This window comes from Leptonotus elevatus, chromosome 3 (assembly GCF_054856555.1).
Source record: "Leptonotus elevatus isolate MCC_2025b chromosome 3, RoL_Lele_1.0, whole genome shotgun sequence".
Taxonomy (NCBI): domain Eukaryota; kingdom Metazoa; phylum Chordata; class Actinopteri; order Syngnathiformes; family Syngnathidae; genus Leptonotus; species Leptonotus elevatus.
This window is the reverse complement of record NC_141241.1, coordinates 14,838,270-14,855,930: the sequence shown is the minus strand read 5'-3', so window position 1 is coordinate 14,855,930 and position 17,661 is coordinate 14,838,270. Positions and strand designations below refer to the sequence as shown.

General features: G+C 43.5%; 1 protein-coding gene across 1 annotated transcript in view; it reads right to left on the bottom strand.

The window, feature by feature from the left end:
• gse1b (Gse1 coiled-coil protein b) overlaps positions 1 to 12,130 on the bottom strand; it is a 183,392-nt gene extending 171,262 nt beyond the window's left edge. The window contains exon 1 of the mRNA XM_086071139.1: positions 9,426 to 12,130. Within this exon, the coding sequence (XP_085927265.1) occupies positions 9,426 to 11,738 (2,313 nt within the window). The 5' untranslated portion in view covers positions 11,739 to 12,130. The remainder of the gene's footprint in view (positions 1 to 9,425) is intronic.
• Between the last annotated feature and the right edge of the window lie 5,531 nt (positions 12,131 to 17,661).

Here is a 17,661-nt window from a genome sequence, read left to right as displayed (position 1 = left end):
GAAAGGCTGCCAAATAAATAATATTGACCTTTCCAAAGAAAAGAAAGAAAGAAAGAAAGATGTTACGAGCATGGTCGGTCACGCAACAAACAAATTTGTATCTCAAGGCACCGCTCTTTTGGCTAAGAAACTAACCAACCCACTAATTGCTAACAAAATATAGCGTCCCAGATTAAGCTTTTCATGCAGAGGTATATAAAGGCAAGACACTATTAGTTTTAAAACCCTAAAGTTGGGCATACACTTACACTATGATCTTAAAAGTGCCGTTTTTAAATTGCAACCCACACTGCACAAGTAAATCGCCCACAACCGAAAGCCAAATCTAAGCATTGAACATCTCACACAGTACCAAACGACTGAGCCACAACTTGACTGCTCACACTGTGCATGTGTTCATTTGGTTCACTTTGTGCAGGCCCAATGATGAGAAAAGGCTCCGAGTTTGAAAAATTAAGTCACCCTGTTTCAACCGTATGAGATCATTGTCAGGGCCCACCAAATTTCTGACGCGCCAGAAACTCCCCCAAATGTAACATGGGATCAACTTTGACAAGTCAAGTCAAGTGAGACAACCTCAAACGTCTTAATCTGCGCAATGTACGACCATCTTAAGAGAGACTAAACATCTTTGCAGCTTTGAGGAAAGCACAATTATTTTTCTGGGGAGCATTCTGGAATAATTGAAAAGGTCACGAGGGCTGATGAGTACAACTGACCTTTTGTGATGGGTTTATCAAGGTAAAACGAATCTGATGCAAGCCCGTGGGGGTATTAAGTTATCTAACATTTCAGTCACAGCAAAATAGATGAGCTTTCCTGACAATAGCAAATCAACAGGTTATTCCATCAGTGGACGCTACTTTATTCCCTGTTGGCACTGACGTATTAAAAAGGCAACGCCAGGGTTGAACATTCAACAGAATAGTTCAAGGTGAATGAGACAAGATGTTAAAAATATGACGAGCACACAGTGTGCAGACTAAAAAAAAAAAACCGTTAAAGTTGTCATGGCCTCTGCTGAAACTGCACACTACATTCTGACATCTAACTCAATCCAAAACACCCTGCTGTCTGTCAAACTTCCCAGCTGTCCCGAAGCAAAGCTGTCAGAGACCAGGTGGTTGGTCCGTACGAGGGGGTGGCCAGGTCACGGCCAGAGGGGATGCTAATGGAAGGAGAGAGTCATCCAAGAAGGGAACGACTGACGGCCAAAATAAGATCCCTAAAGATGACCGCTACAGATGATTATCTCTCCTCTGATTGGCTGTCGGATAGAAAGTAAACAAATCCAACGTCTGCTCGCTTGGAGCCAGTGCGCTGCCCGTATGGTGCCAAGTAGTCCACTATGTGCTATTTGGGACTCCAGCTGACATCTACAGTTAGCAGGGGTGAAGTCATCTTTCATCCATTTTGAACTATCAGTGGTGACCATGAAAAGAAAAAGAACAGAACTGAAACATATGGAAAAACCACAGAGGGAAAAGTATTGAAATACCCAATAACAACAGTTACAAACATAAGTTACATGTTAAAAATAGCAGTAATAGGCTACTGTGTGACCACACACACTCACGCGCGCGCGCGCGCGCACGCACGCAATCGGCCATACACGCCGACAGCTGTGGCACAATCCAGCTGCATTTGCGAGCACGAGAGCAAACACCTGCCAGTGCTGCCGACCACCTGGCGGACGCACGTGTGCACAAACACACTTGCAGCTGCTGCAAATTTAGATGCAGATCAAAGATGATATATTTTACGTGTGTGGGCGTGTGTGCCGACGAGGGTTCGCATATGTGTGTGCGTGCAATGGCGAGAGGGCAGCTGGAGGAGAACGGAGAGCTGTAGTTTCTTTGCACTCTGTCCTCTATAATTACGCCAGTTAAAGCTGATTTACGACTGTGAAACACAGACGTTACATTTCAGGGGAGCACAGCCTAACAGCCTTAAGTTAAAGCATCAACACACCATTGGAAACGCAGTATATATTAAAATATGTGTATACCGAGTATGAGTACAAGCACTTACATACTCACACCAAGTAGCGATACTCGCTAATGCTATTACATCTTACAATTGTGAGGAAAATGTTTTATTTTCATCCAATAATGTTCTTTGAATATTGCTGTGTCGCAACATTGATGCTTATCCGTTAGCTTGTCTGTGGTGTACGCATTTTGTGTTAGCATTATGCTAGCTGACTTTTTTTTAAAGACTAAGTTATGTATTTTGATACATACGGAATATTTCAGTTGCTTTGTGTTAGTTTTACAGAAATTTTCAAATGGGGAAATTTAGTGGAGACCTTTTAACTATTGATAAAAGTGTGTGAGGGCAATCATTTGTAATTTGGCAGGCCACGTCCTGGTTTCTAGAGGATAGCACAACCAACCAACGACAGACAATGACAAACAACCATTCATACTCGGATTCACAACTATGAACAGTTTAGTATCTTCAATTAACCTAACTGGATGTTTTGGAATGTGAAAGGAACACAACACACACGATAAAGCATGCAAAGAAAGGCGGGATCCAGGCAAACCATGAACCTCAGAAGTGTGAGTGCTTACCATGAGACCACCCTTGTTTCAGAAAAATCCCCTGAAGAGAGCGGAATATCCAGAGTGCTACAGTATATTAGTTTTTCTTCTTTTGTGTTTGCTAGTTAGCAGGCTACTTCACGGCCTTATGGAGGATGACGCAACACATTAGGAATATATGAGGGACCATAGCATTTGTACTCTGGAGAGGTTTAATCATGACTCGGAACAGTAAAAAAATATATAAACCCTTTATTTCTACTTTCAACCAAACTGGCACAAAACCCCTTGTTTTCCATTTCCAAACGTACTGTAATGTAATTATTTTCCCAATAAAAACTGGCCATCACAATAGGCGGGCTGTAATTATCAAGCATACAATAAATACATAAAGTACAGTATAGAACCCTCAGCAACAAAGAACTGTTTTATAGAAACCAAACATCACGTTCATTCAATCATATCCTCCCTTTGGTGCCAGAACAAACAAACTCTCAGTCGCTCTCGTCATCATTCTCCATTCAACTGGATTTGAACTTTATTTTTAAATAGAGGCCAGTGAGAATGAAGGCAGCATTAGCAAAGCTATTTGTTTCATTGGCAATAAAATTGAAGTCAACAAGTAATCATAAAGGCACCTCTCTCTCTCTCTCCCACCCCCCCTCTCTCTCCCTCTCTCTCTCTCTCTCTCTCTCCCTCCCTCACTCTTCCCCTCCCTCTCTCACTCCCCCTCCTTCTCTCTCTCTCCCTCTCTCTCACCTTCCCCTCTCCCTCACTCTCCCTCACTCTCTCCCTCCCTCACTCACTCACTCTCCCCCTGCCTCTCTCACTCCCCCCTCCCTCTCTCTCATTCTCCCTCTCTCTCTCCCTCCCTCTCACTTTTCCCCTCCCTCTCTCTCTCCCTCACTCTCTCTCTCCCTCCCTCACTCTTCCCCTCCCTCTCTCACTCCCCCTCCTTCTCTCTCTCTCCCTCTCTCTCACCTTCCCCTCTCCCTCTCTCTCCCTCCCTCCCTCACTCACTCTCTCCCTCCCTCCCTCACTCTCTCCCTCCCTCCCTCACTCACTCTCCCCCTGCCTCTCACTCCCCCCCTCCCTCTCTCTCATTCTCCCTCTCTCTCTCCCTCCCTCTCACTCCCTCCCTCTCACTTTTCCCCTCCCTCTCTCTCCCTCCCTCTCACTTCCCCCCTCCCTCCCTCCCTCTCTCCCTCTCCCCCCCTCTCTATCACACACATCTGAGGCTTTGGTGTAGCCTTTGACAACTATTCCACTATCTCACGTGTCCCCCTTGAGAATATTAATTGTCCACCCCTGCACTACTGGATCAAAAGGTCATTATTTTCCAGATACAAACTGAACGATATCCTGACCCTCAAGGCTCTGACGTCAAGCCCCTGAACACCAATTTAATTCCATTGTCTCCCCATGACTTAAATGCCAGGACGGGGGGGGGGGGGGGGGGGGGGGGGGGGCACAACAAGCCGAGAGCAGCAGCGTGACATGCTAATTCTTTATATTCTTTGCTCTCAATGGCATTCCTTTCTGTGGCAACAGGAAGTGAAGAAACATCTCGGCTGGACTTCCTTGATTCAATCTCAATGAGCTCGCTCCAGATCTCACTCACTTGCCAGAAAGTTGACATTCTTTGAAATGCAGGATGTGAAATATATTTAGTTAATTACACTTGCAATTTTAATCGCTTCTCTTATGTAATTACAAGGATTGTAATTCTCCACTTTTAACTGACTAGTCCATGCTTTTTAATGGTTATTAACAGGACATAGATATGCTGTATTCACAATGTGCTTCTGTGAAACTGTATAGCTGATCAGATTCCATTTTGTTTGACTCAATCAAGACTCGACTGTTGTGACCTAAAAAGCAGCAAAATTGACATTACTTCATTGGTTTGCTCATTATAGTGGAATTAATTCTCATCCTTCATGCAGGATTTAATTTGTTTTTTAAATCACATTTTGTCACCAGTTTGGCATTGACAGAGGTCTGTATTTTGACATTTAATGAAGCTACGCCATTTTCCTTTGCTTCAGACTGAATCTAAAAATAGACACAAACGTTTTGTAATGTTACTCTTTACATGCCTGCGACGAGGGATGCGCTGATGTCACTTTTTTCAGACATCAGTACAACTTGCCAATACAAAGTACAGATACTTGATACTCACATGTCAGAAATCTGCATTTGTGTCGCCATGTGTTGTCAGGTGAGCCCGGGGCAAACAGCACGGTCTGACGAATTCCCAAACATAGTAAACTAGTTTTTAAGCTGATGTGCACCGGTCTACGAAAATAGGGACTAATATGTTTTATTGTTTGAGAAACTTTGTATTTCTTGACCACGGCATAAGTTTCATTTTCTAGAGGAACACCTTTTTACATTTTAACATCCAATTGCATGGTTTTGAGTCCTGCCGCAAATTTCCGTCATGTGATGTCTCAAACTCAACACAAGGGGGCACTATGTCAATACATACATACAGTAGAAGAAGAGAGTGGGACAAAGAATACATTTTGTGGCGCTCCTCAATTTCATCTGTATTGTACGCACATACTCCAATCTGGGCAAAAAATGCAGGACTAATGGATGCATACAGAAAGCAAGTGATTAAAGCATAGAGGCAAACTTTTAACCTGCGTATAAGATATTTGACATTAAGTTAACTGAATGTTTGAGAATTTGCTGTGAAATTGAATTATGTCATAACATTTTTGTTTTTTAATGAATGAAAGCATGATTCATTTCTCTTCTGAATGCAGTTTCAACCCCTTTAATCCCCCCTCAGCCCTCAATGTTTCTAGTCTCTTTTACTTCCAATTGTTCACGCTAGCTAATTTGTTTATATCCCATTTCAGCTTCACTTCCTGATCCCATGTGTAATTTTGACCTCCCCCTCATTTTGCCGCTACGCTGTAAATCCTGCTTGGCGGTGCTGTTAGAAAGCTGGCATGTTTTTCCTGTGACAGAAAGAAACCCTCTGCACAGGATACCAGACCTGCAGTGAGAGCACACTCACTTCGGAAACACACATGCTATATGACAGGTTAGGTCTCACCCATCCATTACGCATCGCTAGCATCTCTGGTTCCATATAGCACCAATGTGCACCACTGGGCTTATTTTAAGTGTTCATTAGTGGAATTGTGTCGAATAAATGATTTGATATGGAATTCTTTGGGGGTTCAGAGACTACAGAAGTGGGCGGTGTCAGTGAATAAGCCATTTAGAACCATTGGCTAATGGTTAGTTATACATAGAACCACTTAGAATGGATGCTAAATAGCATAGCCAAAGGAGCGCATTTGGGTAGGATGTAGAATTTTGATTATTTTATTTTTTTGGGGTGTGCTGTATAGCAGGCATGGGCAACTGACCACCCACGCCCAAACTCAGAGTGGCCCTCGGTTAATTTATTTAAATAAAAATGTTTACTAGATCTGAAGTCTTACGATGTTTTGACAGTCTTCACCACTGGATGGTAGACATCGCTCACCACTGCCAGCATGAGAGAGTGTCTTTCAGTTAAAATATGAAACAGATTATATGTTGTTTGCCTTATATTGTAGTGTTTATGTATTAACTCATTCACTGCCATTGACGACTATAGACGTCAAAAATTTGAACTTTTACTATTAGTTTCAAATTGTTGGGAGTGTGACAAACTAGAATTTTTTTTATTGTACATTTAGAACGGATATAAAATTTGTGATTAATCGTGAGTTAACTATTGATGTCATGCGATTAATTACAATAAAAAAATGTAATCGTTTGACGCCCCTAATTTTTAATAATCTTCATCAGGCGATACATTTTTTAAAATTGTAATTAATCACATGACTTCACTAGTTAGCTCAAGATTAATCAAAAAATTGTTATCTGTTCTAAATGTACAATACATTTTTTTCTAGGTTTTCATACTCTAGTTAACAAAAGTGGTAAAAAAAAAAGTGAAACTAATAAAAATAGTTCAAAAGAATTTTTGACGTTTATAGTCGTCAATGGCAGTGAATGACTTAATAAATACAATTTTTTTTGCAGATTTTTTAAATGAGCTTTTCTTTTCTTTTTTTACTATTTTAAAAGAGCTAATATTAGTCAATTAAATACAATAGTTAAGACCCTGACATTTTTTGAAAAAGCCATTAAAAAACCTTGTCAAACAAAGCACCTGTCCCCTGCAGCCTGTCTTTCTCATTCACACACACACACACACATACACGCTTCCCAGCAGAGACAATGTCACTTAATACAAGTTATTAGCTCACACAATCCAAAAGGAGCTTTGCCACCTGGAGCTAGCCCGGTCCAAAATGATAACTCGAAACCTTTCCACGCGTGACACTTCTCCCATACCGCGACACCTCAGTCTCAATGGGCAAAAGCCGGCCCCATAATTAGACTCTATATTGGGAGTACCCCCCTATGAGCTCATCTGAGAACGTGTGACAGCATGTGCAGGCCAAGAACAACAATCACAGCAAAAATAAACAAGTCGAGTCCAGTGGAGGAAATTTTGCGCCCATATCTGAATAAGCGCTCTAAAAGAAGTGCAAGTGTCGTTATCTTGAGGGACTGATCGAGAATGAGGTGGACAGTTCCCGACAGCTGGCGTGAGCGTGCTTCCATTTTGAGATTGCCGAGTGCGAATGGCATCCACAGATGTTTGTCTTATGTCCTGCGAGGCTGTACAGTCGCTAACAGTGTGCATGAGAGAGCGGTTCACGAGTCCAACTGGCGGTCTGAAGGCTCCTCGGCGCTTCATTAAAGCACCATTTGCATTCTCCGCCCTCAGCTTTAAAACAGCAGGATGGGAATTTTACAGGTTTTACTGATGGAAGAGTGACATTAAAACATGGATAAAAATGAGCAGCAGAGTGAAGTAGGAGAGTTATTTTTTTTTTTTTAAGAGGAAGTGTATTGAATGTTGTCTTCAGCGATGCACATCTGTAGATCTCGCAATTGCTCTCATCTCAAATCAGGATAACACAGCCACTTTTGGCTTTCTGCTGCAAGTACTGTAATCTCCTAGGAGACCAGGAGAAACTTTTTCAGGCTTTTATCTCCAGCAGACTTGATGATTCTAACGGTCTTCTGACTGGATTCCCTCAAAAGAGCCTCAAACAGCTGTAGCTCAGAACAAAGAGATCCGAACATATTAGTCCAGTCCTAAAGGCTTTATTTACATACACTGGCGCCCAATCGGCTGGAGAAGACAATTCAAAATTCTGCGACGAGTCTATCAATCACTCAATGGTTTGATGTCGTGATGACGTAGTGCACAAGCACGATACAATGACCTTGGGTGAATGAGAATATTCACACGCATCGCAAATAAATGTGCACAAAAACAGCTAAATTCGCTTCAGTCATACTTAATGGTCATATCACAAGAACAATTATCAGAAATAGAAGGACGCATATAGTGTATAAAAGGAAAATATATCAGTCAAGACATGTATAGCTTGCATGGTACTGTATTGACACAGCTGCATCAAATCACACTTTTGATTCATATTTACATTTTGATATGAGATGGATAGCAAGATGAGTCTATTATTTTGGAAGCTTCACATGCAATAAGACTTTGCTACAAGTCGTATTGTCCTTGTTCAATAACAATGGCAGTTCTTAAGGATGAGTTATGTAATGTATTTTGAGAAAACAACATCCATCAACATTTCAACAACACGGACAGCCAAATGTGAGACGTACTCCGTCGCGCTTGATCAAATAAACTCAATGCAGGCGTTGGTCTTCGGATCTCATATCGATTTTAAGCTTTCGCAGAGGTTTGTTGAAGTTTGCGTCATCGTAATCCACATAAGTGGCCCCGAACTCTCTTACACACAATAACACTGTGTGAGGTTCCTAAACAAGCTGTCGATTGCCGTTTCAAACACAAACACATGAAGGAGAAACAAGCACTTTCATGACAGCATGAAAGTGACAGCAATTGTCAACATCGTCACTTGTGAAACTCCAAGGTCACACCAGGACAAACAAACTTCACAGCGTGGGGCAATTAGGGAGCATAAAAGCAGAATTTGAGCTGTCAAAATTGATCGATTAAATTGACAAGTAATCGATTATCAAATTACTACAAATATTTTAATAATCGAGTAATCTTTTGGAGACTGATTATCTTCTGTTTAATCAAAGTAAAACATTAATAAACATATGTTTTTACTTTGGAAAAGAATGACCGAACCGGTAACACAGTACAACATCAATACACTTTTCTTTTTTTTATAACTATACCATTAGCAGAGGTGGCAAATCCAGGTCCAGAAAGTAAAAACCCTGCCACAGTGTCTTTAGCCCCAGGTGCTAGCTAGCTAGCTCTCTAGCTAGCTCCCATGGTGCTTGTTTACCTTTTAGCTAGCTCCTTAGCTAGCTCCCATGGTGCCTGTTCACCTTTTAGGGAGCAAGCTAACTAGATAGCATCAGGGGCTAAACCCAAACTTTGGCAGGGTTTTTACTTTCTGGACCTGGATTTGTCACCTCTGACCTATGGCGTCCAAACTCTTTCCTCGAGGGCCCGAGTCCTGCCGGTTTTGGATGCAAGCGCTGCATAAGCCTGATAACAATCCTGTTATTGGGAACAGGTGCGTTGGAGCAGGGACACATCCAAAACCTGCAGGACTCCGGCCCTCGAGGACCGAGTTGGGACACACCTGCACTATACGAATAAGAAGTACGAAATAAATACCAATCACTGGTCAATAAACAGTAATCAGGGGAAACTGCTATTGTAATCTGCAAAATTAAAATGAATCCAAATAGTCGATTAATCGATAATAACAAATATTCGATAGTGACAGCACTAAGCAGAATGTTGAATAGAAATATTTCAAAATGACCAACCTGTTGTCCAGGCTGTGGCGAGGTTAACCGCGGCTCTTCTCTCTCCCCGTCCTGCTGTACGCTCCGACCCACCTGCACCATGGCCTTACAATCCACACACGAGCCGACCATCAGCCTCCGTCCATCATCCACCAGGAGCGTGCGAGCGCTGCGCGGCGCGTAGAGAAAAACAGGAAGCCTGGCCACAGTCACCAGGCACATCCTCCCTTGCCTGCGCTGCTCCCGCCTGCAGAAGAAGCACGCAAAGGCCTCGCAGGTGTACTGGCGGGCCCAAGGAGAGCTGGACGAGCCCGAGGTGGACGGTGTCGAGGGCGCGGACGGACCCGGGCCTCTGCCCTCATGCTGCGCCCACTGACTGAGCAGGTCGTGGTAGCAGAGAGCGCAGGCCGACACCAGGCCTGTGGCGTCAACCGGCTTGGCTCGAGGAGCAGGTGGGTGCACGGTGAGGAAAGGGAAGAACGGCTCCTTCTCGCCGCAACGTCCAGGCGGGTTGACATGAAGCTGGAACTCGCATCCGGCGGATAACTCGGAGCCACACAAGTAGCACACGGAGATCTCAGAAGACACCCCGGTCTGGGAACGAACAGATCCGAACCCGTCAATAGCCATGACCGAGTGATACCTGATCAGGAAGGAGCTAACGGAGGTGATGAGATCCTCGCTGAGACAAAGGCGATAAGCACTCCAGATGTCCTCGAGGATTAAAAGGCACTGTGAGCAGCAGTGCACACGCCCGTTTCTCATTGGCTGGGCGTTTGGCGGACAGGGGAGCATGTTGATGAAGGGGAAATACATCACCCCGCGAGATTTGCCCACGCCAGCTTGAGCGTGCACTACTTTATCCGCGCCCATCTCCTGACCGCACAGGAAACAGGCCTCACGGTGACCTTTCGTGTCGAACTCCGTCGGCTTGGTGGCTTTGCCCTGCAGGGCCGCGGCGGTCGGGTTGAGCGGGACAACGTAGAGGCGCTGAAGCACGGGAACGTCAGCCTGTTGGAAGTTGTGCCACTGCTGCATGAGTGAGCCGTGACAGCTGCCGCACACCAGGGTCGCACCTGCTGGGCTGATGGCTAACGCACCTGGAGGGGGGCTGTGCAGCCACAGGAAGGGAAAGAAGGGTTCCCCTTGTGCCGTTTCCTGCTTTTGAACGCTGACTTTATAGCTCCCACCTCGAGCGAGCTCAGCGCCACAGATAAAGCACGCGCGTCCGTCTGCGTTTGACTCTGCCGCGTGGTGCAGTTGTGCTACCTTTCGGGTCAAAAGGTCACCGGCAGCTCCGCGATGTTTGACATTTTTGCGACTGTCCCTGTCTTCATCGCTTGTGATGTTAATCTCATCTTCATCCGAGTTGATGCCTCGCGGAATATCCCGATTACATTTTGAGTTGGGGTGAGGATACCCGGGTGAGACGCAGCTGTTGTCAGCTCCACGCTGGATCGAGTTCCCCTCCTCCAGCCACGACCTGTTGCGCATAATCACCCCGTGGTCCTGCACAGGTGCGTCCAAGAAATGGTTGTCATGGCACCGCTGGGGGGCGCTCTCCTGGAACTTTGCCAAATATGATGACTGACATATGTTATTCAAAACTTTAGGTGCACGTCTAGTCGGAGGCAAACTTTCCGGTTTGGGTGATCCCTCCGTGCCGTAGACCCCCACCGTGTACCGGGGGACAGTCCTTGGGGATTCAGGGCTGTTTTTAACGCTACCATCTCTCTGCGATTTACCGGCTGCTTTCGGGCACTTGTCCTTACTCACGCCGCCCCTGTCCACCACATCCATCTCCTGGTCTGACATGTTGTCAGAAAAGGACGAGAAGTCAGACTCGGCGCCCCCGTCGTAATTGTGGCTGCCGGTGCTGATCCTCCTCTCCAGCTCGTAGGAGATGTTCCACTCCTGCGGGACCCGCCGAGAGTCGCACTGGTAGGGTCGCTTCAGCCAGTACATGCGCTTCTCGATGGGCGTCCTGCCCCTCTCGAAGGAGTTCCACTGCTCCGCGAGGAAACAGTGACACACGGCGCACACCAGCGCGTGACCCTCCGGGCTCAGCTCACTCGCACCCGGAGCTGGCTCCTGGTTCTGTAGGAACGGGAAAAACGGGTAGCGTTCCTTTTGATAGGTCACTTGTAACCTCAGCTCCTTCCCTGCCGTGACTCCGCTGCCACATATAAAACAGTGCACCAGTCCCCCCAGGCCGTTGCGGTCAGCTCTGGAAGTGTTGACCGGCAAAGGGCTCTCCTCGCCGGGCATGGCCGCAGCCATGAGTCGGTGTTTCCGAGATATGAGCTCCAGTTCCTTGTCACCGGGGGAATGCATTGCGTGAAAAAAAAAAAAGAACCGACACAGGGCTACATGGTACAAGTCCTCATGCTCCCTCGCTTATCTCCAAGTTAAGCAATGCATGATAAGAGAGACCACAATCCATTGAAACTGCAGCAGCGTGCAGCCACAGCAGCAACGCGGTGACTTGTATCTCCCACGGATAAATCCACTTCAGCGAGACAACAATCCACGAAGGACTTTGTAGTTTGTAGTCCATATGTTAGTTCGCGCGGGAGGTCCAGGAGGGACATGACAGCGGAAGCCAGCGGGATCGCGACTCAGCCTCCCCCAGCGAACTTTTGCTGCCTCCGCTCCACAAAGTTTGGCCGCGAACTCGCTCACACTGTACTCAGCCTCAGCGCCATCCCAGAGCCACGGCACCCGCCGAGACACCCCCCAAAGGCAACCCCCCGACACACACACACACGACCCCCCCACCCTCCTTCTTCGAGAGCCTCCCCACACTTGTGATTCGGGAGATTGTGAGCAAACACTCGTGCACGCTTCCCGCATGCGTCAACACACAGCTGCAAGCATGCACGGAATTGATTGCCACTCAACATGTGTGATTCACAGGGGAAGTCGCTTTTCCGTGACTTATCCGACTCTTACAGTATTTTTTTTTTTTGACATGTTGTTGTTCAGTATTAATGTTGAGACAGTGGGAGATATTTCTATAATGCAACTTGAGAAAATAGTGATTTATTGAACCATTCAATTATTTGATTTTTTTACGTACGTTCGTGCGTAACATCTGCCCTTCTCACTTTTGCCACTTCAAGCATGCGAGTTCATATCAACAAACAGGGAAAATGCCACACAAGTGGAAGGCCTCCAAATTGAGAAAAGAAACAAGTTCAACAATAGTAGAGAAAAAGTAGTGCACTTAACCCCGTGTAAACATTCCCAAATCAATCATGGTTCGTGCTGTCATTACATTTAATTATAGCCATCATAATGATACAATTAAATTCATGTCATGTTTACAACACCGCCTCACAGTGTCAAATATCGGTGCTGCACCACCCTTTTCAAGCACTCCTGCAATTTGCCTATATATACTTAAACGTATTTACTGAATGTATTACTTGGCAAGCTTATATTAGTCTACGTGACACCAAGTAAATATGAAAGTTATTGTCTCAATTATTCTTTATTTAGCTTATGTCTGAGAGAAATTTCCACTAGATTAAATCATTTTAAGTCTTAAAATCACCTTAAAGCAGGATAATAAAGTCATTTTCCCGTGGACACACCTGCAGCCGCCATACTGGTGGTCTATGCATTGTTTTGTTTAGAGATGGGCAGGTGCCGATACTAGGTATCAGTATTGGGCCGATACTAGGCTTATTTCAGGTATCAGTACTCGGGATAGCAGCTGAGACCAGGATCAGCCGCCCTCTTGTGGCCGTTTTACAATCAGCAAGTATGAGACATTATAAGAATGGAAAATTGCCATTAATTTCAGGCAATTTTAAAGAAAAATCTTACTTTTAGGAGGGGTTATTTATCAAAAGTAAGATTAGATATGTAAGTTATTACTATAGGACAATGATCTTTAAGGACTCGAGACTAGAAGAGGGTATATGCAAGCTCTATGTAAAGCTGACTTGATAAAAAAATAAGAAAAAAAGATGGAAACAAAGAAGCAAGGGTGGTTTGAATAAAACACCTCCAAAAAATACTTTTGTTGACTGAGTTTTATCAACAGGTGATGACATGGGCCAGACGGGAGTGCAGACGTTACAATACACTGCACAGAAGACGTATTCAGATCAGATGACACTGGAAACCCATTTTTGGGAGTTTCAGTCCTTTTATTTATTTGATTTGTCGACTTAATTTTGTTTGCATGCATAATATATATATATATATATATATATATATATATATATATATATATATATATACTATATATAAATAAAGATGACTTGGCTTGACTTAATCAGCGATTGCCATGTTACATGCCGACTGTGCCTGAAGGTCAAAAAATACTCACATGATTTAGACTCATTTCTGATAGTCAAGGCCTCAAACGGAGAAAACAGCTCATAAATACATCTGATTCCATAGTGGACAATATATCAGACATACGTTGCATGAGTATTCTGAGCACACAGGATTACTTATGGGATCTTGCATGTGTGCGTATGGTGCTTTCATGGCCATATGGGATACGTTATTTTATTTTTTTATCATTGTGAAAAAATGACTTCTTACTCCACAGGAGAAACATCTATTGAACATCAGTGAGGAAAATGTAACGCAATGTTCGTTCATAGAATATTGGCAGTATTGCTGCATTTATTAAATATTAAGTAGCATACAATTGTGAAGATATCAAATGTGTACGCTTTGAATGTCATGACAATTTGTTCAAACAGCCATCATGTACTGTATGCTGTAATACAAGACTTCTGTTTTTTCTCCGTGGGAGTTTTTTTTTTATATCACGTGTTTCAAAAGAACAAGGGACGATGAAGAGAATGTTAAAATAACAGAAGTTAAGTGAAGTAAGCCGACTCGCATTCAAAGTAGCAAGAATCCAGCATAACACATTTGATCAAGTTCATGTGTTTAATGTTTGACTTTTAGAGACAGTGTGTAGAAATGTTTGGATTTTCAATATCTTGGGAACACACTTCTGAAAGCACAAATGAATTTAGTGCCATCTAATGGGGAAATAATAAGCACGATTCACAATTTCAATCATTCGCACACAAAAAAAAGTTGCATCACATCAACGTACATATTCAGGAGGCCGCCATCTTTCTGCTACGGATACCTGAAGGAGACAAACTTAGCGAACGTAGTAGGCTTGCAAAGTGTGGTCTTTCTGAGGCACCGTAGTGCACATGCTTCAAAATGCACGCGCTTAGATCTTAGGTCATTGCATTCTATTAGTTCACCACTAGATGGCAAAACTAAATATTACACACTGTCATTCAACAAATTGAAGGGTTTGTTTGCTCATTCTCAGTTTGGGTTTGATATCCACTGTGAGACCAGTCCTTGAACCCTTCCGGCACACCTCATAACTCTATACAAGTTGAACAAGATTGTGAGGAAGAAGAAGAAGAAAAAGGATTAAATGAGGCAAAATGACACGTAAATATGGCTTTAGCAAACAAACAAACAAAACGTTTAAACAGAAAGAACTCGAACTTTGCAAATTGATGAGCCGAGGAAAGGTCAGCTAGTGAAAGGACAACAAACTGACAGTCAACACGGGAAAGGGACCAGCACAAATGAAAGGACATTTTAGCAATTAGATCAGAGAACCATGATCAGGTGAGTCGATGAGCACAGAGGACAAGTTTAGAGACATCTAGTGGACAGTTTGAGGATGGCGGATTTCACCTGCTTTTAATCAAACTTGTTCCATTCCAAAAAAAAAAAAAAATTCCAGTAAAAGAAAGACAACCTTGAGTCTATAATTGTTTAGTTTAGCGCACCATTGTGTTCTGAGAGACAGTGACACTTTTTGGTGCCAGAAATAACAGCGGCGCTTTGCTGCCAGTCACATCTCTGCATCCGGCCAGGCAGGAACAAGAGAGTGTTTGTGCCTTTGCAGGGAGGTGACACAGGAAGTCGAGCCAGCCAAAGAGTCAGCAGTTCAATTCCCTCATGAAGAGCCGTCAGTCGACCAGGCGTCCTCACACATGGTGGACTTAAAGCATTTCAACGATGGATGTGGATATTCATTAATTGTTACAATATGGGCATCTTTGAAGATATGAGTGGAAGTGTTTGATTATCTTGAGCCCACGGCAACAATGAAGCGTGTCACGCACACTTCACACACAAGAGAAAAAATGCAACCTCTGAGTATCGAGGCCTGCGCTTTCTCCTACTTGTTTATTTGTTCAGTTATTTCGCCAGGATTTTTTGCCTCTCTCCAAGGTCAGAGGTGCGACTGAAGAATGTGTTTCCTTGCACACAAAAAAAAAGGAGGGGAAAAAAAACATTTTGATCAGTGTAGGCCTGTGTGTGTTCTTAACTGTATTCTCCTGCTGAGTTGTTTTTCAACAACAACAAAAAACCTGAAGTGTGACAAAAACCTTTGCTGCTAAAATACACTGCAAATGAATGAAGCCTGCCCTCAGTGGCGCAAGGTTGACCCAATTCACTTTCACCTGTACATGTCAGTCAATGTGACGCCACTTGAATTGCCTGAGGCTCGATGCCCCGCTCCGGCTCTCCTTGAAAAGTCTTGACATACTCCTTGGGAACATTCCTCTCTTCTCAAGTCGCACAGACCCACAAGAAGGAGAATGGGAAGATTGACAGAACATATAAAGGAATTGAAGGAGAGGCATGGTCATCAGATGAGGAACTGGAGAGGCCGTGACACCTGTTCCCCATAGCAGATGTTTGCAGGCCAATTCAGGTTGCTGTCCCGTTCTTAGTTATATGACACAGTGCTACAAATCTTTCCTGTATTGTAAAAAAAAACACAATTTCCAATGGAATTGGTACAATGTGGAAAATGTCAATCAAACAGAATACAATTATGTTCAAACTCATAGAAGGTATTTGTTTTTGTTGTTGCAAATATTCTCTCATTTTGAATTGGATGCCTGCAGTGCGTTCCAAAAAAGCTCGGATAGAGGTAAAAGACTGAAAAAGTAGAGAAATCTTCAAAAACACCTGTTGTGAAAAATTCACAGGTGACCATCTTAACTCATTCACTGCCATTGACGGCTATAGACGTCATAAATTCATTTGAACTATTTCTATTAGTTTAATTTTTTTCCCACTTTTGTTAACAAGTGTATGAAAACTTAGAATGGTTTTTTTTGTACATTTAGAGCAGATATAAAATTTGTGATTAATTGTGAGTTAACTGGTGAAGTCATGCGATTAATTACAATTTAAAAAAATTAATTGCCTGACACCCCCGATTTAAAAAAATATTTTCTTTAAAAATAAAATAAAATAAAATAATTTTAATTATTTTTAAAAATTTTTAATATATATATTTTTTTAAAGAAAAGATCATTTAAAATTAGGGGAGTCAGGCGATAACAATTTTTAATTTTAATAGTTTTCATCCTTGAACGGCTCAGTTTGCCCCCCCCAAAAAGGACAAAGCTCATCATTTTGTGAATAACTAAATGAGCAAAAGTTTTTTCTACATGCAATTTAAGGAATTTAGGAATTTCATCATCTACAGTACATGATACTTTAAGAGATTCAGAGAATCTGGAGACATTTTTGGAGACAAGGCCATAATAAAACATTGAATGTCTGTGACCTTTGATCCCTTACGTATTTAAGAATGTTTTGCATTGAATGTATTTTTTTTTTTTAACTGAGATAATATGCTCGCATAAGTGTGCGATTTAATCAAACTCATTAAATGGGAGCTACCGCCACATCCCCAGTGGTTGAGAATGACTGGTTTGAAGCGTATACATGAGTAAGCATCAAAGAACAGAGCCCTCAGCTTCATCGCCATCTCACACCTCAGCATGAGCAACAGCAGCAAAGTAATGAGAATAAAAACACAGAACATCGGGGGCAAGAGGAAAGGCCAAACGAATCAGAGGATGTTGCTGCTCATAAAGGGATGCCTGGAATAATGGGAAAGGAATGTAATGTGGAGTAACGACTCCCCTGGGATCGGTCCAGTCAAAAGCCTTCTGGCTCGGGAAACAACAAACGGGGAGCGCTTGAGCAGCCCAGGGTGCACGCATGAGAGTTTTTAACAGCCTCCCCGCTCACTCTTTCACACACATATAGATCCACACTAAACACTCATCCAAAACACCCCCCCCCCCCCCCTTTTCCCTAACTCCCTTCCTGTGCCGACCTACTGGAGTCGGCTGTTGTTGTTGGCTGCCTGCCGCCTTCGGAAGAATCACGCCCCTCGAGCCTCTCTTTCCCTTTCATATCTCTCTCTCTCTCTCTCTCT